The following is a 26,223-nucleotide window of genomic DNA, read 5'->3' as shown; positions in this document are numbered from 1 at the left end:
ATTGCATTTTTATATTGTTTGGATATGGTCAAGAATTGTTGGTTGTCAGAGGGCAGGTTTCTCCAGGAGATTTCGGATTGTCTCTTTTTTGCTCTGATTTCAGTGAGGTCCTTTTTTGCTCTGAGTTCAGAGAGGTCCTGGGTATAGCAGGAGTTGGAATGTGCTCGAGGTTTGGCTTTTTTAGGAGTTCATTGGGCGATCGTTTCGATAGCATTAGCTAGAGTTGTATTATATAGGTCTACCAGATTGTGTCAAGACTGGTTAGGATAACTGGGTTAAGGGCTTCTAGACAAGGCAGAAGGTTTAATTTAGTGAGTTTATGGGTACTGCGGGCTACGGAGGGGACATCATGATGTTGGGAGTTTTGGATGGCCGAACGTGGGGATGGTGAACATGATGATATGATGGTCTGACCATGGGCATGGGGTGTTTGATGTGATGGCGATTTGGCAGTTTGGGTTGGCTATCCAGTCTAAGAAGTGTCTTTTATTTTGTGTGGGGCTGTGGATGCAGTGACTAAAGCCGACTGCTGATAATGAGTTGGCGAGAGAAGTGGCTGATGTGTCATTGGGGTCATTCAGGTTCAGGTCGCGCAGGAGGAGTGTTTGTGAGGACGGTTTTGTGTTATCTTGTAAGATTTGAAGAAGGTCGTCTTCAAAGGTGAGGATGGGGCCAGGAGGCCGGTAGACTAGGTGGGCATTGTTAGGGTTGCATGGAGATATGGGTATTTTTAGTGATAGGATGTCAAAGTTGTTGGTAAGGGAGTTGTTGACTTGTCTGATGCATAGGTGGTCTTTGCTGATAATGGCTACCCCCCTCCTTTGGAATCCAGTCTGGTCTGTCACACCTGAGGATGGTGTAACCTGGTTTTATTGCAAGGGAGAGAGCTGGTCCTGCGGCCACATGGAACCACGTTTCCGTGATTGCTAGTGTGTCATGGTTGTAGACTGTTAGGAGGTTGAGGATGTCGAGAGCCTGGGCTGGCAGGGATCACGTGTTGATGAGGGCTAGTTTGAGCGACGGGTTCTTGGGGGCAGCTGATTCCCGGTGATCGGTGGTTGGAGGTGGGTGGGGAGGCTGGGTGTCTGTGCTGGATGGGGGCGCACAGACAGTGGCAGCGGGCATACAGATGGACTGAGTGGGCATGCAGGCATTGTCAGAGGGCACACAAACAACGGGCAGGGTCATGACAGTGGCAATGGGTCTGCAGGTATTGGCATTGTGCAGGCCGTTGAATGTTATGTCGATGCTAGCATTGATTAAGGCAATGGAGTTGGTTAAGTAGGCATTGGTAGTAGGCAGACAAGTGGTTATAAGAGGCATATATGTATTGGGGTCAGGAATACAGTTAATCATAGTAGGCAAGCAGGCATTTTAAGTGGGTTCAGGCATACAGGTAATCACAGTAGGCAAGCAGGCATTTTCAGTGGGCAGGGGTAGTCTAGGGGCCAGGCTTGAGGGCTGCACGTGCTGCATACAGGTAATCACAGTAGGCAAGCAGGCACTTTCAGTGGGGTCAAGCATACAGGTAATTGCAGTAGGCAAGCAGGCATTTTCCGTGGGCAGGGGAAGTCTAGGGGCCAGGCTTGAGGGCTGTGTGTGTGTGTCATTGGCAGGTGTCTTCTATTCATACAACATTGTGTGTGTTGTGTGCGGAGTGGGGAGAATCTAGAGCCAATTCTGAGGTTCTGTGATTGCATAAATACAGGTGGCTGATATTGGGGCTCCGGGCAGAGCAGCATTGTGTTAGCTGCGTGCGGCAAAGTGTGGTTCTAGAGCTGATTCTGTAGTTGTGTGGATTCCGGGTGGCTGAAATAGGGGCTGCGGGCAGAGAGGCATTGTTTTACATGTGTGCGGCCTGCACGGGTTCTAGAAGTGATTCTGTGGTTGCGTGTATTCCGGGCTGCTGATGTTGGGGCTGCTGGCAGAGAGGCATTGTGTTAGTTGCATGAGGCCTAGTGGGGTTCTAGAGACGATTCTTTAGTTGCATAGTTGCGTTGATATAGGGAGACTAATGTCAGGGCTGTGGGCCGAGAAGCGTAGGTTGCTGGGCGAAGGCAGGCAGGGTTTGGCAGAAGGGTGGGTGTATTGGGTGAACTGTTAGGGACAGTCCTAGAGAGGAAGGTATACTCTTGGGGTAGGATGGAGGACAGGAAGGTGGTGGGGGATGGTGGCATATGGGAGCAATGTGGTTGACATGCTGAGAGAGAGAGTGCGATTGCCACTTCCCGGCAAAGCGGGTGCAGTTCCTGTGTGGGTCCAGTGGGTGGATGAGGGATGGCCATCTTAGCCAGCTAAAATGATGAGCGTGGTGGCTCCATTCTGCAGCGCCTAATACCTGCGGAGCACAACACTGTGCCCTGGGCCTGCACTGGCTTTACCGCAGAGGGTCGGGTGAATGGATTTTATCATACGTGAGGGTGGATAAGAGCATTGAACGTGGCGTCAAGCGTTATGTAAAATGACGAATCGGGCAGCATGCTCTGCAGACCTGCAGAGCACAGCACCGTGCCCTTGGCCTGCATGGGCTTTGCCGCAGAAGGTCTGGTTTTTGAATTGTTCATACGTGAGGGCGGACAAGAGTATGGAACGTGGCATTATGCGTTGTGTAGATTGAAGAATCGGGCAGCATGCTTTGCAGCCCTGCAGAGCACAACACTGCGCCCTTGGCGTTCCGGGCTTTACCGCAGAGGGGCGGTGTGTGGATTTTATTGTACGTGAAGGTGAAGAAGAGCATTGAACATGGCATCAAGCATCGTATAGAACGAAGAATAGGGCAGCGTGCTCTGCGGACCTGTGGAGCAGAACACCGCACCCTTGGACTGCATGGGGTTTGCTGCAGAGGATCGGGTGCGTAGATTTTATCGTACGTGAGGGCGGAGAAGATCGTCGAACGTGGCGTCAACCGTCATGTAGAATGATGAATTGAGCAGCATGCTCTACGGACCGTAGCAAGAGCAGACCAGGGACAGCAGGAGCAGGGCTGCCAAGGGGCCCATGGTGAAGGTCACGGTGGTCGCTTCTGTGCGGCCCTCCAACGGTCTCACTGAGCAAAAATGTGTGTCTGCCCCGAGGGTAGTTTTTATACCCCGGTTCTTCCTCGGTCTTCCGGCGTGTGTTTCTTTGCTCCCTGATACGCATTCCTCTTAAAACCCTGGGTATTTCTTTCTTCCCACCTTGGTGTTTACCCTGTGCCAGCCTCTGCCAGCAGTCTCCTTCCTCCTCAAGGTGCAATGTCTTAGATGTTGCCCAAAAGCACTGTGTCCATAAAAAAATAAGGTCCTGGACATTGTCATTTATCATATTGCCTGCACGCTAAGTGTAATGTGAAAAGTCTGTGAAGTAGTAAAGAATGCATACATCAAATTCTGAATTGCAAGAAAACTCAGCAGAGCATCTCTTCACCCCAAGTCCCATTAAAACAAAATGACTATTGACTGGCAGGAGTAAAAAGATACGTAGTGGTTATACTGCCTACTCTTCCTTCTCACTACTACAAACCAAAAGTGATCCCAATTATAAATGTGAAACAGGCACAGCCAAGAGATATATCCCCTTCACCTTTTGTGGCAACGTCATCCAAGGGCAGGTTATACTTTTAAGAGGAATGTGAATATGATGATAGTTTTAATCCAAACAGTGATAGTATGGAATGTTAATTAAGGTTCCATAAAAATCTATACACTTTAATTGAACACAGTAGTATGCAAACAACTGACTATAAAAGACACTTGCAAAACCCACCTCTGCAGAAAGTACATCGAAAATACAGAACATGGATGTGAAAGGTCCCGGAGTACTGTAGTTGGAGTCGAGTCAGGTGCAATGTGAAACTCTATGGCGTTTGATGCAGCTTCACAATGGTGCAATTCGAAGAATGCACCAGGGTTGGTCCAACAGTCAAGGTAGTTCGAGACGATAGATACCACTGGGTCGAGTCAGCAGTGACATGATGCTTCCATTGGTTTCAGACAAGTACTCGGTTGGGCTTGTGAAAAGATCCAGGCACTTAGAGATGCTGTTCAGAGTTGGTTTGAAGCCTTCCGCAATGGTGAACTTCTATTCTAGCTGAGCGGCTATGAAAGCAGCTGGTGCAATGAGGCATCAAACTGGTTTTCAATGCAATCGACTCAGGCTTGAAGCTGGTTCGAAGAAGCAGAAGACAAGAATCCAGCTGCATTGACCAGTCCGATGCTATAACTCCAAATCCTGGGGGACGGGATGCATATTTTCTTCACTCTCAGTCCAGTGAGCTTAGCTGGCACATGTAGGAGTCCCTCACCTTCAGTGCCTGAATACAAGTGGAGTTGGCAGAGTGCAGGCCATGGTTCAACAGGGGTCACCCAAATGTTCCCTGAGGTTGGATAGGAGGCAGAGCTTACTCTGCCTTAGAACACGTCTTTACCTCTGGCAGAAGTATTTCGAATGGAATTCACTGTCAACAGGGTCCAATAAATTCTTCTGTTCTTCTTGAAAGTCCAAAGTGAATCAACTCAGGAGTGGGAGACCCCTTCTTTCTAAATTTTAAAGGCCCCAGGGGATTGGACAAAAGCAAGCCTGCTGTAAGGTGTCTAATCCCTGTCAGAGTGACACATGGCCCTTGCCTTCTTGCATCATATTCAGAGGATTTTGTCCTGGAGGTCACAGAACCACACAGAAAAGCAAGATAATGAAACCTTTCCTCACTTCTCCTCAGCTCTTTCTGGCCAATCTCACTCTGTCCTTCGCAAGCCTGCAGTTTCAAAGGCGCTCTATTATGCAATACCCTTTTTGTGAGGCTGGCTTTTTAGGTTTGCCTCTTTGAAGCATTGTTTAGGGAAGCTATCCCTATGAGAGTTTCCTAGGCACGAGGAGAGGCATTACCCAACTCCCCCAAGGATCAAATTAAGCAGTTGTTCTATCTTTAGTCTATGCAACACACAAAAAAAATGAATATCCAGGATTCTGCGCCCAGTCATATCAAACAATGTTTTAATGTATTGCCCTTTGGATAACACGTGTTTCGGCCTTCCTTGGCCTTTCTCAAATCAGGGCCTAAATTGGGTTCATTTGGTAATTGTTAGCCTTTTGCTCATGCTCTCGAGTTACTGGTGCAAGCCCATGTTCTTAATTCTGCGCTGTGGTCATTCGCGTTGGCTCCTGGCTGTTAAATACTAACAGCAAAGAGCCAACGTGAATGACCGGACCAAATGAACCCAATTTAGGCCCTGATTTGAGAAAGGCCAAGGAAGGCCGAAACACGTGTTATCCAAAGGGCAACACATTAAAACATTTTTTGATATGACTGGGCGCAGAATCCTGGATCTTCATTTTTTTGTGTGTTGCATAGTTTGGACGGGTTTCTAGTGGGTTACCGTCAATCCAGTGAATCTGCGAACTTAACCAAATATTAACACTAGGGGAAGCAGGGGTTCCCTACTCCCCTCCAACCATTTGAACACTCTCCATTTACGTGGATCAACAGCATTTTTTAGTTTCATTTGACTCTTTAGTCGTCAAACAGACCAGCTGTATCCATAAACCCAGCATTCAGTATACTATCTTTAGTCTAGCTTGCTAAACTTAAGACATACAGTGTGGCCATGAATCCACAAAGCCTTTTCATACTTGTCCTGAGCTCACAGGATTGACATGAATATGATACCAATTTGATGTGGCTTTTTCTGTATTAGTTCATTAAAATGATATACAATTATCAATACAATAAGTACAAAATACGATTAACAATTCATCAGTATCCTCAATACATACTAAAAATCAAAATAGGAAAAGAAAATAGGCAATCATTCATCATGTTTGAAAGACGTTAAAAAAGATGCCGTCAAAATCACCGGAGGTAATGGAGAACCACTCAAAATTCTAAGCCAGAAGGAAGTTTCATTCAAGAAGTCCCCATCATGTACACATTTTGCAAAATATTGAACTTTTTTTTTTGTTGAAGGGTGGTACAAAAAATAAAAAGATGTTTTAGTGATTCAACTTCATTCACACAAAATGTACACAAATTACTCTGCCTCATTTTTCTGTTAAAAAGAATGTCTCATGTGTGGATGAGATTTAAACTTATTCTTAAAACCCTCCTGATTTTGCGGCCAATCGGACAATGTGTAATATAGGATGGGAGTATACCTCTCCTCTTATTTGAAAAACACAAGTCATTATTCATTTTAGAGGAACCTCTGCCATCACACTTATCACACCAATCAGCATCCAATCTTTCTTTGTGTCCACAACCAGGTTTGCTATGAGAAGATCCACCCTCACATTACACTTAGCTAAAATCTCAACACATTTGAGTTCAAATTAGATAAACATCCACTCGGGAAATACCCAAATATTTCCTCATCAAATAATATAAAGCATTCACCAATCCTATCAACTTTTTCCTAAATAGTGAGCGCGTTCTCCACTGAACAATACATCTCAATGATGATGTGTATTTAATAACTGTGCACACCATCATTGACCATTACAAACCTGATGGCTTATTCCTAGAGATTACCTTGCCACCAGATAGATAGGCACACAATTATCATGTTTTGGGATCAGCAGGAGTTAAATGCAACCACTGTCTACAGTGACCTTGTGTCACAGCAGCAGTCAAACAGGTCACTTGTGACCCCTGCGCCGTTCTGGACCACAGAATGCCAGGTGCTGCAGAACATGGGACTTTTGGACCCGGGCACATGTGCACTATACTTTTGGCACAGAGCTTTATGAAAGAGAGTTTACTTAGCAGACCACACTTTCTGAGAAGGATTACCCGCATCATTTTCTAAGTTATTGAAAATAAAAAAGCCTGGGCATCTACACCCTCACCAGATGTTAATTCGTCACACCCATCAATCAGATCAGTGGCTTTGCAACCATCATTCCGGCTTCACATTTAAACTGAAGCCACTGGAGAGAACTCTGCTCCAAGAAATCCAAATGTGAAGAACTGTATTTAATCAATTCTTTTTGATCACCAGACATTAAAAACACCCTGTACCTGATGCTCAATGTCCCTAATTGTTTTCCATGGCATGCCCACTTGACCTAAGCTCTCCATTGTTGTTGTCAGAGTGTTGAAATCCATTTAAACAATGTCTGTGTGAAGCTCTCACTTAGATGTTTACGTGGAGCCCAATTCTTCCAAGTCCTTGGGTGCCATTTTACATCTCACCAATCTTCTAATCTATGAATCCACTCATGAACCCGCTTAGTCTATATTATGAAAAAGAACTATGAAAGTGAATCAAATTGAAATTTTTAACTTGTGCTGACAAAGGGTGGAGCAAACCCAACCGAAAAATTGAATGGGAGCAATAGCATTTCCAGCCATGTCTATGGCTGGGTTTTGTAAATAAATTTTTTCCTGCAAAGCTCTGAGGCAACTGTTTGTCATCTGGTCAGCCTTGGAACTGCGGTCACCTGGGTCCCATTTCAAGGGGTAATTTGTGTGTTTTAAAAAAATAGTTGCATGGCCGTACCTGGGCCCCCTCTGGAAGTCATTATAAGTAACTCCATTGTTTTATCAAACGCACATTTTATCCGTTAATTTGGATGTGTGCATAGTGCTCACACTGGTAGGGATTCATCTATAGCATGCTAATGGTAGTTGAAACGTGGAACAACAGTAAATGCAATTTTTTATATTGACATGATAGAGAATAAAGAAAGTAGGCTGGTATCGTTGTTCAGAATGATGTGGTATTTTAAGGTGATGAAAGAGACAGAAGATCCAGAGAGTCTATGTTTATGCGCAGTAGTAACCAGTGAGAGCCTGGGTCAAAAGCACTTTGCAAAAAGTCAGTCTTAAAACCCCTGTGAAAAAAGTTGATCGGTTAAGGTTGTTTTTGTTTACAATTTTCCCGTAATCACTTTTTGTCTTTTTAAATATTTTTATGGAAACCCTTTTTTTTTTTGCTAAGCTGTCTAACTCTTCAATGCGTGGCATTGTTTCTGTTTATTGTTTATTACTACCTTCTTTGGACGTCTGAGAACATTTAGGTTTTATTCAGCCTGCGCTACCCAAAATGACCCAAAGATAGCAGAAGAAGGTTTTTGTGTTGTCTTCTTTTTACTTTTGTGAATTTTTGGATTTTGGTTTTGTGGGAGCTCAACTAAAACATTTTCATCCTTTAGCGCATCTCACACTACCATCTATAACCTCACTGTAACCTTTCCGTTTTTTCACCAGCACTTTTTATTTGTCCTAGTCTGAACCCTCCTCGCACGTCTAACAAATTGTGTAAGGATATATGATGATCAGTGGAACTTTAATACTTTATGAATTGAGTCGCTAAATCTGTAAATAATTAAACACCATGGGATATCATTAACTATACATCTAATTGCAATGGACTCAAGTTTACAAAAATGTGTAAGCTCAAAAACAAGGACCATGTAAAATAATGATGAAAATGAGTGGGTGTTGGAACACTCCTTTTTATTATAATGATGACACCCATCCTTATTAATTTTAATGAGTGTGCTCTGGCGCAGTGGAGTTTCTTTCTTTGTTTTATGAATACATTTAATTTATAAATATGTGTCGTCCATATGTTTTTGCTAATTCCCTTCTTGTTTTCTCCTCATATTTGTCAATATAACATTCTAACTTATTGTGACAAATCAGTCCCCTCTGCATCTCTAAAATGCCTTATTTGAATTGCTCCTTTTGACTTATTCAGAGGTACATCGTTTATGTCTCCTTTCAGATACCACGATTACCACATATTCTATAATTATCTTAATAGATTGCTGTCATTTGGCCACGTTACCCAACATAATGATTGTAACATTGTTAAATATTATACTATGTTATATATGTAATGGTGTCTGTAAAGGTTGTACTTTTATGGGTATTTACTGGCAGATACCACTAAGCTAACACCCTGAAAAGTTTATCATATGAAAAGAACACCAACAGACATACAGCTACTGAACACTTTATTTGTCTTTCTGCTTCAGATTACCAACATGACATTTGTCAATGAAAGTTAATTGTTGTTCACATCCGTTATGCAGTGGCCTGAAAACATCGATCTTGGACTGTAGGTGGACAGAATCATGCAGGACTAGCAGACCGCCTTCCTACGCCGTCCTTCCGTGGACGGCCATTTAGAGACTTCATGAAAGGAAGGTAGACCATGTCAGTGGAAATTAACACAGATCCCTGGGAGAAAAAAAGATATGGTGAGCACTGGTCATGTGAATGAGATATAATTTACATTGCATCCATTGTGCTTAAAGTCACACTTTGAAAATTATAATATTGTGCTCAAAACAAATTGTTCAGGCCATCAATGCTAAACCTATGGAAAGTGCGAAGGCCCTAACTACGTATGGGATGCATAGCTTTTGTACTTGTAGAAAGGGGCTAGGATGTTGGTAGGTATCAGTTAGTGTGACAGTCAGCTTGCTCAAGATGGTAGTAGGTGCCATAGATCAGGACAGGTTGACACGGTTTTCAGAAGCAGTGTTGCTATGTGGCGGAATAGAGAAGAGTGGGGAACAGAGGAGGAACCTGCTTACTTTTCACATTTACTCATTACTTACGATGTGATAAGCGTTGTGTATGCATGTAAGGAGATGTGGTGAAGATCTGTCAGATGTCCTGTTACAAGTACAGGTAGTAGGGGAATTTGAGTGGCGCTTTAGACCTTTGGCTAGGTCTGTGTATGAGTCCAGGTTCCATAGCACATATTTTGTTGACCCATGATGTATGCAGAACAGTGTGCATTATGACATTTTTCTGATAGACAATTGGATTTCTGTTTTGACCAATATTTCTACATCTGAATTTTTTTTCTGTCCATACATATATTGGGGGTTGTCATTCTAAGGTAAATTTGCTTAATCTCACCATATGATTTTTACCCCATAAACGTTTGGAGAATAATACATTCTAACATGGACTGCTTTGAGTGCTGACATTGTCACAGTAGCATCCTTCCTTCTGCACGGATATTGAAGTCTGATGATAAGAGGATGTCATCGTCATGGTATTAGGAATGCCAAAAGAAAAACTGTTGAGAGGTATATTTTTCCTGCTTTCGAAACCAGAAAAGCGGCCTGCATTTTTACCCTAGGAAGAGTAGGTAGATAGTTACAGAGGGAGTTACTTAATCCGGACTATTTTCATTTAATTGGGCAGCTATTTTAAAATGGGTATGGAACTTCTGTTGAAGGAGAACAATATTGAGAACTATCTAAGGTAAATTATGATTCGCTGTTACGAAAGCAATTGGGCATGTGTTCCATTGAAAGCAGTCATCTAGAGATCAGATCAACTCCCTCATGACCTAAACGGTGTAAAGGTGCTCCTTTTTTTATCCCATCTTTATTGAGGAATGTGTATTACAAATATCAATTGGGGTAGCCAAAAGAGGGGAACAACTGAAGCAAAGCACATAGTTGCTACAGTTACGTTAGGCCGATCAATAATACAAATACTTTTGGGGTGTAGTGATCTTCAAATTGCAGATCAAAGAAGAAAAGACATTTATAATCAACACTAGTGTACAGGCCCGTGCACACGGCCAACGTGCAGGTTTTCATTGACACAGTAGCACAGCTATAGATCTTAAGCTCCCTGTAACAGTGGCAAAAAGCATAGCTATGTGAATTGGCCCACAGTACATCCTAAGGCAACAGCTCCCTGTAGCGAGTATTGTTTGTGTCCTGGCATCCTCTACTGCGCATGACGGCATCGAGCAAATATAGATCTGACCTTTTATATTATTAAGATTAGGCAGAGTGTGCCATCAGGGGGGGGTGCACAGAATGCAGGTCCTATTCACTTGTACATGTCTATGTTTCAAACAGCCAATAAGTTACGCGTCTCTCACACCCTTAGCAGCCATGCCAAGCATGCCCCCACACAGTTACCAGCACCCCCCTCAACACCTATAATCCTCTGACTGAAGTGATGAATGCTTTTTTGTTTTTGTTAATAAACACAAGAACAATGAAACTTACCTTTGATATCTGGGACAGAAAACCTGACAATTTAAGTCCAGTGACATTGTTGATTAGTTCGCTGTAATCAACAATAAAAGCGTAATTCAACTGACAAGGGTGGCTTTGTAGATAACTAAAGTAAGTTTAATTTATCTTGTTTGTATGTTTTTAAAAGATATTTGCACCTGATTATTAGCACTGCAGCATTAATAGTTATGTTAACCTCCAGGGTGGGCCAAACCCGTCAGTAATGGTGCCTTGCTGTCCATGAGTAGATGGGCAGTTACTGAAATGTGGAGTCTGCCATGGGAGGAAATTTCATCTCATAATAGTGGATCACACAGATCAAACTGGCACAAAAGGAATAGTCGAAAGAATTGGACGGGCGTACACAAAGATTTCTTTAAGGATTTGGAATGGTTAAGGGTGAAAGGAGAGGGGAAGATGGTGGGGAAGAGAAAGGGATTACTTTAAGGATTTGGAATGGTTAAGGGTGGAAGGAGAGCAGAAGAGGGGAAGATCACAGCAGAAGAGAAAAGGATTTCATTAAGGATTTGGAGTGGTTAAGGGTGAAAGGAGAGGGGAAGAGGGGCAGTTGGTGGGGAAGAGAAAAGGATTACTTTATGGCTTTGGAATTGTTATGGTTGAAAGAAGAGGGGAAGAGAAAAAAAGAAGGGAAGGATCCAGTGGCCGGAATAACTTGTTACAAAGTCTATCAAAGTGAGGTACAGTATTTTAATAATACTATCAGAAGGTGATACCCATATTTAGAGGTCTGTATCATTATAATTATTATGTGTGGGAGTGTGGCAGTCCATAAGAAGGCGAGATTGTGGATTTAGGGTTTAAAAGGGCTTACGTATAAGGATAGAGACAGAATATTAGAACTATCAAGCATACATACAAATATGAGCCGGCCACTCGAGAGGTATTCCACTATGATAGGGAATAACTTGCTCACAAGTGCTCAAGGAGTAGGAGGTAGGTTTATGAAGTTACAATTATAGCTCAGGGGGTCCTTGTGTTACATTACAAGTAGGTACTAATGGGGGCCCACATGTCAAACATAACCATGCAATTCAAAATGGAAGCCCTTAGGACACAGTGAGGTTAAGGGCACAGGTTAAGCACACCATCATTTACCAAGTAACCCTTTCTATGTTCCCACAATGTTTCCAAGTCTTTCTATGATTTTTAATCCAATCATAACCGAGCAAGTTTCTGTAGCGACAGTGCGCCAAAGCAAGGGCACATGACTATGAAAGATGTTTCAAATAACAGAGCAAATGGAACATAAATATTTAATTATGCATTTACAACTAAACAGCATATGTTGCAAAACCCCAGAATCAAGCCTGCATTTTGTCACCTGTGACTAATTTAACCTTCCGCAATTTGAAAGGTGTCTGAATTATCCTAGATATAATCTAGTACATTGTTTGCAGAAGATATGTTGGTCTTGATTCGTTTACCCACCCCATCCATGTATGGTTCAAATCTTGACCCTCTTATCTTAGGCTTAATTCCAAAACTCTCTCAGCCAAGAGTTGCAAAGGTAATATTTTGGCTCTCAGGAGGCAATGCCACAGGCAGGATCACATTGTTTTCCAAATTTCAGGTCTGGGAAGTCATGAGCAAGTATCGAAAAAAGAGGAGGTGAATAGCCTTTTTCAAACTGCTTTAGTAAAGGCAACTTTGAGTTGCCTGCAATTCTGACTCCTGTGGGTCATGCAATTAATATTTATGGTTTAAAGCATTGAAGGGTTTGATCCAGTCTACATGGAAACCTAGATTTACATGCACAATTCCTTTGTTTGCACAACATCACCAGCAGATTCTCCTATGGCACACCAAATTATGTTTGTTATTCCTTATCGAGTCTTCAAATATATCAGCAAATAATCAAGGCTTGCGTACAAGAGGTGCAGCTAGAGATATTTCCTATGAGAGCCGGCAGTGGGGTAGACGGGTAATGCCACCAGCATCTAGCCACAAGGAGACTTTTCCAAGGATGAAAGCTGCATGGTTCTTAGATAGTACAAGGATGTGGGCATGTCCTAGTATTACATCAAGCTGAAGTCTCCTCATTTTTAGGTGTGGTCTTTTCCTAGTACACAGAAACCCAATGAGAAAACTGTTAGGTGCCTACATGTTGAAGCAAGAGTGTAAGGATGGAAAGAACAAGCAGAACTTTAGGAATACACACCATCTTCATAGCTATGAGTCTGCCCCAACATGTGAGATTTTTAAGCAAGACCATAATTTTGCATTTTCATTAACCATGTCTAGAATGGCATTGGTATTTTAGATATTGTATTATGTGAAGGTAAACAAAATAAAATGTTATGACTACTTATTTTCCACAAGATAAAATGCTGAAAAGAGAGAGAAAGTGAGACACATACATGTTTTTATTGAAGAATCCCTGTGGTCTCCGTATTAACTGTATAGCCTGACTATTCAGCTATACGTGTCACTAAGGAGGGACCAGACCCAGAAGGATCTTTGATATCATTTGAATTTAATTCACAGCAGAGATGTTCATATGTGCATTAATAAAAGCATCCCCGTAGTGAGCACATTCGCCCAGCTATGCATTCAAGCCAGAGTCAATAAGACTGGCGACAGCATGCAGTCCTATTTTGTTATTAGAGTAATATGGAGCTAGCTACTCAGAGGAATTTAGGTACTGAGTACTGCATTCTAATTTGAAAGATCATAAGAGGTTCAATGCCCATCCATATAAAATAACACTCAGCCTGTTCGAATATCTTCTGGGCATTGATGGCCATATAATGACTTTAATGTATGCAATATATATACATTTCTCGTATTTGATTATTTTTACTGAGAATTATTCACAATCTAACAATACTCACAATAACAATCCCACCCCAAAATCTGAGATAAAAAAAACAGCCTATTTTAATCTGAATATCCTGATATTTCGAATATAACCTTCATCAGATAATGAATTTGAAAAAAATCACATTTTGGAGAAATAGGATTTCTCTGATGCCAAAACATCTCTGAAACCATCAAAATTTGTTGACAACAGATACAAATATTGACTTACTAAAAAAGGATTCACTTAAAAAATGTTGAACACTATTAGCTTCTAGCTTGGACGTAGATAAATTAAAGTTTGTTAGGGTTAGCATGGTTACATTTATTCTAAAGGCTTGTGTTCAGGGTAGAAGCTTTTATTTTAGAGGGTAACATATCTGCATTAAAAGATCACAAAAACATGATATTATAACATTGAAATAGAAAAGGAAGCCTCAATTAATTTGAATAGGCTTTATGTGATCACTTAAGGCAGAATCCGAATGGTCTTTTGAGCATCAAATATCCAGATCCTGGGTGAGTCACTTCCTTCCCCAGTAACAGGAAGCTGCAAGTAGCATCAGGCCTTTTTCTTTTCAGCCCTTTGTCAGAGGTGTGCCCCAAGGAACTAGCTTGTTGCCATTGCTTTTCAATGTTTACATCAAGCATTTGGCTGGCTTCATAGCTTACTGCTCTGTACACTTTCAGACTTGCCGATAGCAACAAGATCATATTCACTCTTGGAAATACTCCTCATGATGCAAAACCTATGCCTGCATGTCTAGGATTAACTGGATGATTGATAACGGTCTGTGCTGCAACACATCCAAAATGGAAACCACGTACCTCGGTCCTACTTTCCTCAGAATGTGCCTTTAAGCTGACTCAGCACCATGGGGTCCCCCTACCAATTGTTTTCAAAGGCTACAAATCAGGACATTACAATCAAAATAAGGTGGCTGGACTGATCGTGGGATTGAAACCTAGGGACCACATCACAATAGCCAATGTTTTACTACATTGGCTACATGCGGCAAACAGTGTGTGTACGATCCACCAGGCTACATGATCAAAAGTGTGTGTACTATCCACCAGGCTTACTTGGGAGTTCTTCTACCTATATGTAACATAAGATCATCAAGCACTGCCCTGTCAGATTCCTATTGTCGGCCTCTTCCTTCTCCCACTTCTCTGCCCAACCTGGGAAAAAGAAATTTACTGGCAAGTTATTAGGCACTGCTATTTCATGCCTGTGGTTCAACATCCCTGAAACCTCTGACTAAGCACGTACTGTTCCATAAACAACTGAAGACTAAGCTTTTAGAACCCTCATTTGCCCTTGGTTCATAGATTGGAAAGACATTAATGACCCAAGCTAACCAAGCTGTTCGCTTTTTCATGCATGCACCGATAATGCTTTGGGACCCTCTTTTATAAGCAGGTTTCTGTGTCCTGTATTTATTTAATCTCATTTTGTATTCATTGTACTGCATTTCTCATGTCTCCTCTTCTTTGAAATTTATCTGTTTCTGAATGTGCCAAAGCTTCGAGGTATAGATCACCTTTAACTCTTTCTCCCTACTTCCCCGTTGTGACGAATCGCAGGGTTTCATCACTTCTTTTAGGGAAGTCTTTCCTTGTGAGTCTAGGGAAGTGAGCCGCTATGCAACATTCCCCCTAGGGGTGGTGGGATGCAGGACCTCACAGAGATACTTCCCTTTTGGCGACAAGGACTCCCATTCTGGTGACAAACTCCCTGAAACCCTTTCTCGTGGGCCGTAAGTAACATCCAGGCTTCAGAGAAGTACGTCAGAAAAAGCTACTGTTTGTTTTTGTAACATTAGACCCAACATTCAACTTGAAGAAATATCTGATTAAATGATTTAGAAGAAGAAGAGAGGTGAGTGAGTAATACTGATTGTTCAATGGTTGGAAGCCAATCAAACTGTGATGAGGAAAAACGAACGAGCAAGGGAGAATGCTCAACAAACAGAGAGAAAGGACTGTCACACTGGGCTGGGGAGGACCCAGAAGTATGACATAAGAAATAGAAGGACTACGGACATTGTGTGAAACCTGGGAAGTTTGAATCAATCAGGAGGTGGAAGCTGCAGAGAACCAGGAGATCCTCTGTTGGGGGGATCCGACCAGTGGGCATATACAGGAGGTACAAGAGCCAAGCCGTGCAGGGAAGGAGAACCCCAAGCAAAAGAGATCTGAGTGAGCATTGGCTGTGGAAGGTGGACTGTCCAGTCCAGAAACAACACTGAGACAGCTACAGCATTGGCTCTGCAGATCCACAAAGAAAATCCAAGAAGGGTCGGACTGAACGCGGGAACCATTCAGAATCTGAGTGTCATGCCAACCGTGGAGAAAGACCTGGTGAAGCTAGCCTGTGAGAAAGAAGGTAACGGGCGTAGCGGGAGATCCAGGAGGAGGTATGGGGGTCAAGAACACACTGAGCCTATTTCGTCCCAGGGAATGGACATTCCATAATGGACAAATATCCGTAAGAGTGAGAAGTATCCATGGAAACAATCAGCTCATCCCAGTAAATGGACAAGTGTCCATAAGAGTGAGAATAATTCTGGGACTCAGCCTACTTACCCCAGTGAATGGATAACTGTCCATACGCTTGAGAATAACTTTGGGACTCTACCTACTCATCCCTGTGAATGGACACATGTCCATAAGAGTGATAATAACTATAGCGTCGCAGTGAATGGACAATTATCCATAAGAGTGAGAATTACTCCAGGACTCAGCCTACACGTCCCAGTTAAGGAAAAAGTGTCCATAAGAGTGAGAATTACTCAGGTACTCAGCCTACTCATCCCAGTGAATGTAAAAGTATTAATAAGAGTGAGAATAACTGTATCAGTCCGTTTACTCGTCTCAGTGAAGGGTTGAATACTCATAAGAAGGAGGAAAATCACAGTGAAACCTGTCATACTCATTACAACAAAACAGGAACTGAACAAAGAAGCAAACTTAGTTGTTTGGGCTACTTTATGCATCCCAAAGAGAAAGTCAGTTTAGTAAACAAAGAGAAATTTGATACAAAACATGTTGTGCATGAGGAGGTCAGGAATCAGAGGAATACAGAGAACCAAGATCAAGTAAAGAAGGATTGGAGAAAGGGAGGTTTAAAGAGACACTTCAAAAAAAATTATAGTATGAAAGCATCAAACCCCAAATACAGCAATGAGACAAAGCTTATCTCCAAAAAGAAGAGGGGCAACAGAAAGGTGGAAACGTCCCTGAAAGGAACGTAACAAGCTAGTCCAAGAAATAGCCAAGAACTATCTTAAAACCATTGACTAGGGCTGGAAAGGGAGTCATTTTCCTGGACTTTCTGTTGTTATCTCTTAGTGGTATAGCCAGTATACATTAGCTTTGAGACAGAGGTCAGCCCGTTTACTTATTAGACTTCATTACTAAGGACGAACACCCTACTTAGCTTTGGTTAGGTAGGGAAACCCAATAATTGGGCTAGGAAGGCCATTATATACAATTTAAATAAATCAGTTGCTAAACATGCCAAAAACGGGCCTATCTCTTTCTTCTGACCTACTACACCGTCCACCCACTTGGGTTTTTACAAAGCAACTGTATTCGGAACTGGCACCTTAAACAACAGCAATAAATAAATAAACACATTAGGATATATATAAAGAATCTGGGTGGTCTGTGCCTTTCGACCTGACAACATTGCAGTGTGCACTTTTCATTTTCGCTTGACCGCTGGTGACCCTCTGAGGCATGGGACTTGAAAGGTCAATAGAGTCTTCTCTAGTTCCACGATAACCTCCAACATCCTTGTCATGTGTGATCAAGGCTATCACTGAGCTGTGAGTGCTACTCTCTGATGATCAAAATGCAGCCGTCTACATTTTGACTCTTCACATTGTCTAGTTGTGTTTAACTCTACATAGGTCTTTACAGTAATGTACCTGACCTTGAATCAAGAGAGGTTTTGGTACCACATGTTCATTCAATATACTTTGCGGTTTTTGCAGACTATCTTCATCCAGGTATCACTGCCCTTTGTTTACTTAACACATACCAATTTTTTTGTTTTTCCAGTTAGACCCCAAGAGCATTATCTAATTGTTTTACAACGTCGGATCATGCCACAATGTGGAACAGATAGATGTTTTGATCGTAATACACTCTCTCTTGTCCAGGTCATCAAAGCCTTTCCAAATGTGGTTTGCAGTTGAAATGAGAGGGTTTTTCTGTTATAACAGTTAAAGGTGATGGTTAGTCTACTTATGATAATGGGTTGAAGAATGCTCATTAGTACCCGGCGTGGGTGTGTCCATGGGATACACGTAACGTGATTGGCTCTTTTTGAGCCATACCACGGTGTAATCCTGTGGATGCACCTACGTGCCTGCGTTTGTTCCTGGTGGGGGGCGTGGCAGCCCATTAGCCAATAAAGAGGCTTGAAACGGGGCAATTCCCGCTCCGAGCCTCCCCAAGGCTGGAGGCTGCCCTTTTCCCCTGCCAGGGACTCAGTACGTTTTTTTTCCTCCACCCCCCTCCTCTCCAAACTATCCTCTCCCTGCCCTCCCAACCCCACTTACCTTCTTTTTTCTTCTTTTCTCAGGTGCGAACGTGCTGGGAACACCTCTGTTCCCAGCGCGTCCGCTCCATATTGCCGCCATGGAAAGGGAAAACAGAGTATGTTTTCCCTTTCCCGGCGGCCATTTTATGGCAGACTTTTTTTGTGTATTTTTCTGTTCCGAAAGCGGCAGCGTTTAGGATGACTTGGATTGTCATTACCCACTGGTATTGGCCACATTCAGAGCCATCTCACAGGCTCATTGCACTGTTCATTTCTTAATACTTTTCTAGTCATTTTTCCCTTGGTAATGTATTCTTGCAGTTGCTGCAGTCCCTTATTTGTCACTATGGAAAGAGTAAGAAGGACACTCCCTTTTTGAGTCCATGGTAGCAATATTTTTCTTTCTCGCCGACTAAGGTTCATGTCTGCTCCAAGCACGTGTGCATTTGGAGTATAAGCCATTTAAATCATTAAAAGCACCTGAGCATCTTACCTAGTTGCTGAGTTTTAGAGTATGCCAACTGTTCAAGACACCAGAGACCTTGTTTAACTTGGTCCCTGGGTGTTTAACAGTGAATATAGCCCCCTATGTCGGTTTTTGCCTAATGAATAATACCTTTTACAGCTACTATTGTGTGACATCTTAAGTAGTACTTTGAATTGAGGTAACCAGCCGAACTGTGCAAAGTCCGATTATGTGTTGCTTTTGGAGCAGACTCTCGGTGGACGCTGCAGTTCTTTTTTACCCATCAGTGCCCTCCTAAAAAGCCCTCCTAAAAAAGCTGTTTGAATGGTCAATGAGTGCTGTCCATGCTCTTCTACATGGCTATGGCATTTACAAACTTCTTTGGAAAAAATGAGAATTCTTATCCATACTTTGCAATGTAATCTATTGTATTGAAAATGTTGGATTTGCCAAGATTATCCAGGGTTTTCGTTGAAAGGTGATAGTTTTCACAAGATTTTCCCAGATATCTGGCTCCTTAAGTAAACAGAACATTTTGGTAAACAGGCTTTTTTGAACCGTGCATTATGTCTCGAATCCTTGGATTTCCTATGCATATTCCACAAGTTAGCTTTTCAGGGAAAGTCAGGGTCCCAAAACCATCATCGCTTTTCCAAAATGTACTAAGACAATTGATTCTGCATGACTCCTTAGGAATTCATGCTTTTCCAAGATTGTTCAAGCAAAGCATTTCAAAGGAAATCTGCAGATGTCCAATCTCACTCTTACAGCGCAGAGCACCCATTTTATTGTTTCTGTTTTCACAGTTGACAGCTGTTTTTAAATTAACATTAGTGTAAATGTTTCAGCAGTGACAAATGTATGTGAAACGCATGATCAATGGGGCTGCGGCCACTCTTTCAATTCCCCAAAATGCTCTAGTAGTATTTTCCCATATAATTGTTGTAAAGACTGAAGGAGGGTGTCTGTACTTCTGCCCTCCTTATGGTAGGGTAAAGGCACAGAACACCCCAGCAAATGCTCTCAATTTGGTAGCAATGGACGAGCAAACAGCCTTAAGCTTTCAGGAGGTGATGCAGTCTGGTTCTTAAGTACAGTGTTTCCCCAATGCCCCCACAAAGGAATGTACACACAATATGTTAGGTGATACAATACGATTTCTACCCCTACAAGTACCTGCATTTAAATAATAACACTTTGTACTTGGAATACTTATTCAAAGAATGGCAAATATTTACATTCTATGTGGTACCACACAATACTTAAATTCAGTAAGAAATGCACTAACTGCAGACAATTTTAAATAGGCATGTGAATTCTTAAGTGAGGTGTATCAGCATAGAACAGGGAAGAAAGGCAGGTTAGTTGTGAACAGTAGCAGAATGCTTTCTTTATACTACATGTACAATTCTGTGTGAAGATCCCTCACCTGTGCAACCTGTAAGGGAAAGGTTAGGGAGTAACATATCTTGTCTTTTAAAGCCCAGTCCAATAATGTTCAATAGCCTTCGGCTTTCTTTTAAAAGATTCTACCATTTCAAGGTACTTGAGAGGCCACAGGAGAACAGAATCCAAGATGAACCTGGGACCCCTCGATGACTCCTGAGGCTAGAAGATGCTGTTCCTCATCACAGAACCTTTGGTAATTTGGCAGGCGAAGTGGCAGAGTTTCTCGGTTTCACTCGACGATTCCCTCTGAGGATGGACCTCCCTTGGAAGAAGGAGCCACTGGGATGCTGAGTCCACGAGAACAATGGAACCAAAGTCTTTCTGAAGTACAGCAGATTTACTCTTCGCAGTGCCCTCCTTTGGCCAATGATTTCTCTGACTGTAGAAGTCCTGTGAAGATGAAACTTGCTGTGGGCTCCTTAAAGGCTTGGCAGATGAGAGTAAGACCCCAGGCACCCTTCAATGACTTCTTGCAGCGAAGGGTGCACAGGACACTTTTGGTGTTGTGTTTCAGAATATTGTTGTTTTCCGATTTCCGTTTCTTCAGTACTTCAGTCACAGAAGCATGGACCACTGGATGGCTTCTGACAACCTGGACTTGACCACTGTAGTGGACATTGGACCCTCACCAAGACTGGAATCTCAGGATTTCTTTATTAGCTTCTGGTTTCGGGAAACCCACCGATGGACCTTCCTCTGTACTCAGCGACTCTGGACTCTCTCTGTTGGGAAAAGGTGGTCAGTGATGATGGCAAGGATGTCACTTGAAATGGTCTCATGCAGTTTGGAACTTTCACAGCTCTGGGTGTCCAGCAGCTTTATGCCAGGGTACCCCCTTTTCTCGGAGGTAGACAGCAACAGCTTCCAGCAGTCAAGAAATGCCCCTCTGGACACTGGTTGACACCAATGGACTGGCTTCCAAGGCACTTCGGATTAAGAGCAGCAGTTTGCAAGGAGGTCCCTCATAGCTCAGGGAGAGGTCTACTTTGCAGTTCCTCTCTGGGTCAGTCTTTGGGAGACACAACAACTTTCGGATAACAGTGATGAAATTGCAGCAGCAGACTTCTCCTCCAGCTGGGCTTCAAGGAACAGCTTCTTTTTGCTTCCGCTTCAGCTTCTGAACAAATTGGTAAGTGAGAGGTCCCCAGATATACACATCTGTTCCCCATTCACTCTGGCTGAGCCAGGCTCAGTCAGCCAATCACACAGAAGGGCATCCATGCAGGTAGGCAGCCAATCAGGCTCACAGGCATTCAGGCCATTCACTCCACCTGGACACCCATAACAAAGAATGTGGATTGGGGTAAGTACTCAGCCTTTCTGCACACTACACTGCATTGATGTTTGTTTCAGTCAGGGTTGTCTCATTCATTGTGTCACACACACAGAACCCAGAGACCCACAACAGAGAATGCGAGTTGACTCCCAACTCCATTCACAAAGGTCCCATCTCTAGGGTGTACCCACAATACACAGCCGCTGGGAAGGCTACAGTCATTCTGACAGGAGGCAGCCCCAGAGCCATATATGGTATTTCCACCCAACAGCCAGTCAGGAGGAAAGGGAACAGGGATATATATGGTTTTTCCACCCTTACCACCACTTGTAATCCAGCAGTAAATAAGTGGGATCAAGTCGCAATAACGCTGAATGAGTGTGTCAGTCATTCCAGCAGAATTACTGCCAAACCAGTGATGAGGCCCTATGTTGCCTTACTTTAGCTAATACTCTAAAATAGGAAAACTAGCTGTTTTCTTAGGTGGAAAATCACTGGGTAGTTTTTCTGATCTTGTGGCTTTCCCATTTTTAGATAAAGTTACTGAGAGAACTTTATAGAAAATCTTAGATTCCTCCTGGAGAGCGACACTGGTAAATTGAAGAGTTTGTTACATGCTGTGACATCACATCATGTCAACTATATGGAAACAGAAGCATTCTATTAAAATCGACCAATTGTCCTTGTCTCATAGGCTTTCTGCTTATCATGTTCTGACATATTTGTAGCATTTCTGCAGTACTTGGTCTTTCCGCTGACAGTTAAATATAGGTGTTGAATCAAGCATTTATCATCAGCTTGGTAGCCAATCCCCTTGGTGAAGAGGGTGTGCCATTTTTCCATTGCATCTTATGGATCATTGCTAGAGGCCCTTTAGGCAAATATCATTGAGGCCCTCCACCTTGAAATAAAAAGGAGCATCACATGGAATGAACACTTGTTTCAGCAAATGTTTTTCTTCTAGTGACATGGTGAGCGCTGATCAATGATAGCACCATTTTATACATAGTGCCGTAATTAAGCAATATGACCCGAGCGGCGGGGGCTTTACCAGATTCGGTAATGCCCCCGCCGCTTGGGTCATATTGCTATTAGTGTCCCGGCCCGCAATATTTGCGTGACCGGGGTACTAAAAGCTATTTTTTTCTGTCCCGAAACGCTGCAGCGTTTCGGGACAGAAAAAAGAAACGGCCAAGAAAATGGCCGCCGCCATGGAAAGGGAAAACGGAGTCCGTTTTCCCTTTCCATGGCGGTCATCGGGAGCGGACGCGCTCGCTGGGAACACATGTGTTCCCAGCGCGTCTGCTCCCAAAAAAGGATCAGGAAAAAGGTAAGTGGTGTTGGGAGGGGAAAAAAAATACAAAACAAAAAAAAAAAAACGTACCTGCGTCCGTCCCCAACGGGGGACGAGGAAAGCCCATAGCGGTGTGGAGGCGCGGAGGGGGGATGGCCCCGCTCCGAGTCTCCACACGGCTGGAGACTTCCCTCATCCCCCGCCGGGGACGCAGAAACAAGAGGGTAAGTTGGGGGGGCGGGTGGGAGGGAGGAGAGGGAAGGGAGAAAAAAAAATACTTACCTGAGTCCCCGGCAGGGGGGCGAAGGCAGCCTCTCAGCCGCGGGGAGGCCCCGCTTCGAGCCTCCCGATAGGCTGAGGGGTTGCCCCGCCCCTCGCCGGGGAAAAAGGCTGTGGAATCCCGACGGAGGGATTCCCGGCCGGGTATGGACCTGGCGAGAGCCAATCAGAATGCTTGTTTCATTCTGATTGTCTCTCGCCGGTGTACTAATATGGCTTCTGTTTGCCCAGGCATACACAGTGAAGAAAGAATATTTTTAGAATGCAGTTTACTGAATCCAACTATGCCTACTTTGCATGATATATATGTCTTTGACCTACATGGCTATACTCTTACCTGATTGATTTTCACTTCGGTATCAGTCAGTGAGATGTTGGCCAAGGATGGTACGGGAATTCCGCTCATCAGACCCTCTGGCAAAACACACAAAAGTAAAAGTCAGAATACAAATCAAAGGTGTGTAAACAGGATACATCGATGGGTGGCCTATTCTGGAAATGTTGTATCCAATCATCTTTCAAACGTAAGAATCAATTTCATTTTAGCCAGCATAATGTACAGTAACACACATAGGGGCACATTCCAAGTTGGGTGGTGTAGTAAAAATCTGGCGATAATTATGTTTTACCCCCTTTTTAGCAGCAACTGATTGCTTCCGGTATTAACAGACCATCAAACTATGAGTTTGGTGCTAAAGAGGAGGAGTTACTTTTAGCCATGTTCTGGAGTTAAATCCTCAACTTTACTGAAAAAATCTGGAGAAATTAAAACAGGCAGAATTAGCCATCATGGTAATTCCTCCAAATCCCCCATGGAGTGCTAGAGGGACTACCACCGCCATACTGCCACTCATAATCAGGCGGTAATTTGACAGACGAAGAATGGGTATTGGCAATTGAGTGTAGTGGAAAGTAACACCAAACTTATAACACAGCAATCAATGGCTGTGTGTTCTTCTGTGTTCATGATATGAACCTTTTGTGCAGCTTTGGATGCACTAAGGAGTTTCTCGCTAAAAGTCACATTCATACAAGGATTAATTTTCTTAAAGAAATCATCCTCATGATCCTTAAAACTTTCACCAATCATGTGGGAACCAATGCTCAACTCAGGCCATGCTGGGAAGTTTTTAAGTCCAGTAGAAAGACCAACACATTCAGTGATATGAAGCTATGCATGTATGAAGTGGAGTAAATATGTCCAGAGATCATAACATGGTTATCATATCAGTTAAAGCTCTGGACGCTCTAAGTATTTTTTGTCTGCCCAATGGCAAGTTATTTTCCACATCATCACCTTTCTGAAATCTAACTGGTGATCTAACTAATTGTTGCTGGAGTGCTAACATGTGATGTGGAATTGTTATGTCCGGCAGGTTTCTAAATAGAAAATTGCACATAACCAAGGAGTTCCATGAACCATTTCAAGTCACTTGGAAATCCATGTGCTTCACTTGATCCGTTTGATCTTTTTCGGGTTAAAAAGAAAATATTTTACAAAACTAGGAACTGAAGGATTCAGTGTATTTGAAACATCTCTTCAGCTATTGACCCATTTGAACAGTCTGGTTGATGTGAACGTGTTTGTTTTGACTCGAGTGATTATTTAATTACAGAATTTATATAGCCCTTTTATGCAAAGCACCTTATCAAAAAAGTAACAATGGTACAATTAAAAGTGCAAACGCAAATGATTGTAGATATGGAATAAAGACTACTATCCAAGGACACTCTTCAGAATGGTTTATAGTCATTCCATCGACAGCCAAAGCATCTTATGCCATACCATCTAAAATAAAGCATCTAAAAAAAAAGCATCTAATGTATTTTTTTTTAAACAATAATGGGTGTCGCCCCTTATCCCCCCTTTTTTAACCTTAAAAACCCATTTTTATTAAACTAAACCCTTTACCATCGAAAAAAATGCATTATATGCTTTTTTTAGATGGTTTGGCTGTCGATGCTTTGGTTGTCAATGCAATGACTGGATACCCTTCAAAGAGTATGAAATCTGCAGTATGTAGCTTTTACAGCATTTTTTAAATTGTGTAAGAGTGGAGCATGTAAATAATTCCACAATTTAGGTGCAAGAGTTTGAAATGAACAGAAACGACAGGCTCAAGGCGGATGAGGTACAGCAAGTAGAAATTGAGAAGCTGAGCATAGATTACGAGGAGGCTGGTACACAGAAATGAAAGCACAGAGATAAGAAGGGGCAAAAGAGCGTGAATACATTTGAAGACTAGGCAAAGAAACTGAAATTCACAACACCGTTGAACCGGAAGCCACTTGGGACTGGCATAAATGGGAAATCTGAGTAGCTTGTGCTACATTATGATTATTATTAGTAATTACTAATTTTACATTGTATGATCAAGTCATGTAGTTTTGGAAAGGTAATGTCTAGAAGTCTGTTACCACTTTGATATCACCTCATGAATTGATGCACTTGGTGTAAGGGTCAGTAACATCGTGGTGGCACTATGTCCCATGCAGGCAACACTCCAGTTCCCCTGAACGTGATACTAAGCAGGGTGGTCTCCGCAGTGGTGGAGGAAGGTTGTGTCACCTAGGGCTGCGGGAGGACTCCTGGGGACACCGGTCAATGCCATATTTGGCATAAATAAATATCACTAATTTGAGAATTATTGTGTTTATAGTAGTAAACATGTTCTATGGTGAGCATGATATCCATGAATTCATTGTTTGAATAGTTCTGTTATTCTATCTGGTGTGCATTTAAAAATTAAAGTAATTTTAACTTAAGTTACTTTGCGTTTTTCCTGCACTGCACTGCAAACCAGCTGTACCTGATGAAACGTACACATGTCTCTCTCTTTCTAACTCTCTCTCTCTGTCTGTCTCATTCCATGTTTCACTCTTTCTGTGGCAGAGGACTGTATTGTCAAGTGTACATTTACTAGAGCCACCATAGCCATTGCTGACAGCAGCGCAACCAGAGAAAAAACTCAGGTATCTTGAAGGGGACAACGGGTGGTGTGTTTTCAATGGTAAAAAGTAGAAGGAGAGCTTCAGTGACAGAAGCATCCATTGTGATAGCGACCAGCTTAGTATTTGAAGATATGCATTGTTGTTGTGTGTGTCATGCAGAAGAG

General features: G+C 42.7%; 1 protein-coding gene across 1 annotated transcript in view; it reads right to left on the bottom strand.

The window, feature by feature from the left end:
- Positions 1 to 8,927: 8,927 nt before the first annotated feature.
- LOC138579692 (bactericidal permeability-increasing protein-like) overlaps positions 8,928 to 26,223 on the bottom strand; it is a 462,445-nt gene continuing 445,149 nt past the window's right edge. Inside the window, exons 15-16 of the mRNA XM_069649930.1 lie at positions 23,445 to 23,521; positions 8,928 to 9,160 (exon numbers count right to left, since the gene is read on the bottom strand). Of these exons, the coding sequence (XP_069506031.1) occupies positions 9,053 to 9,160; positions 23,445 to 23,521 (185 nt within the window). The 3' untranslated portion in view covers positions 8,928 to 9,052. The remainder of the gene's footprint in view (positions 9,161 to 23,444; positions 23,522 to 26,223) is intronic.

The sequence above is a fragment of the Ambystoma mexicanum genome, chromosome 3p (assembly GCF_040938575.1).
Source record: "Ambystoma mexicanum isolate Mex_15411 chromosome 3p, UKY_AmexF1_1, whole genome shotgun sequence".
Classification (NCBI taxonomy): Eukaryota; Metazoa; Chordata; class Amphibia; order Caudata; family Ambystomatidae; genus Ambystoma; species Ambystoma mexicanum.
Note: the sequence above shows the minus strand (reverse complement) of the source record. Positions and strands in the feature narration are given on the sequence as shown.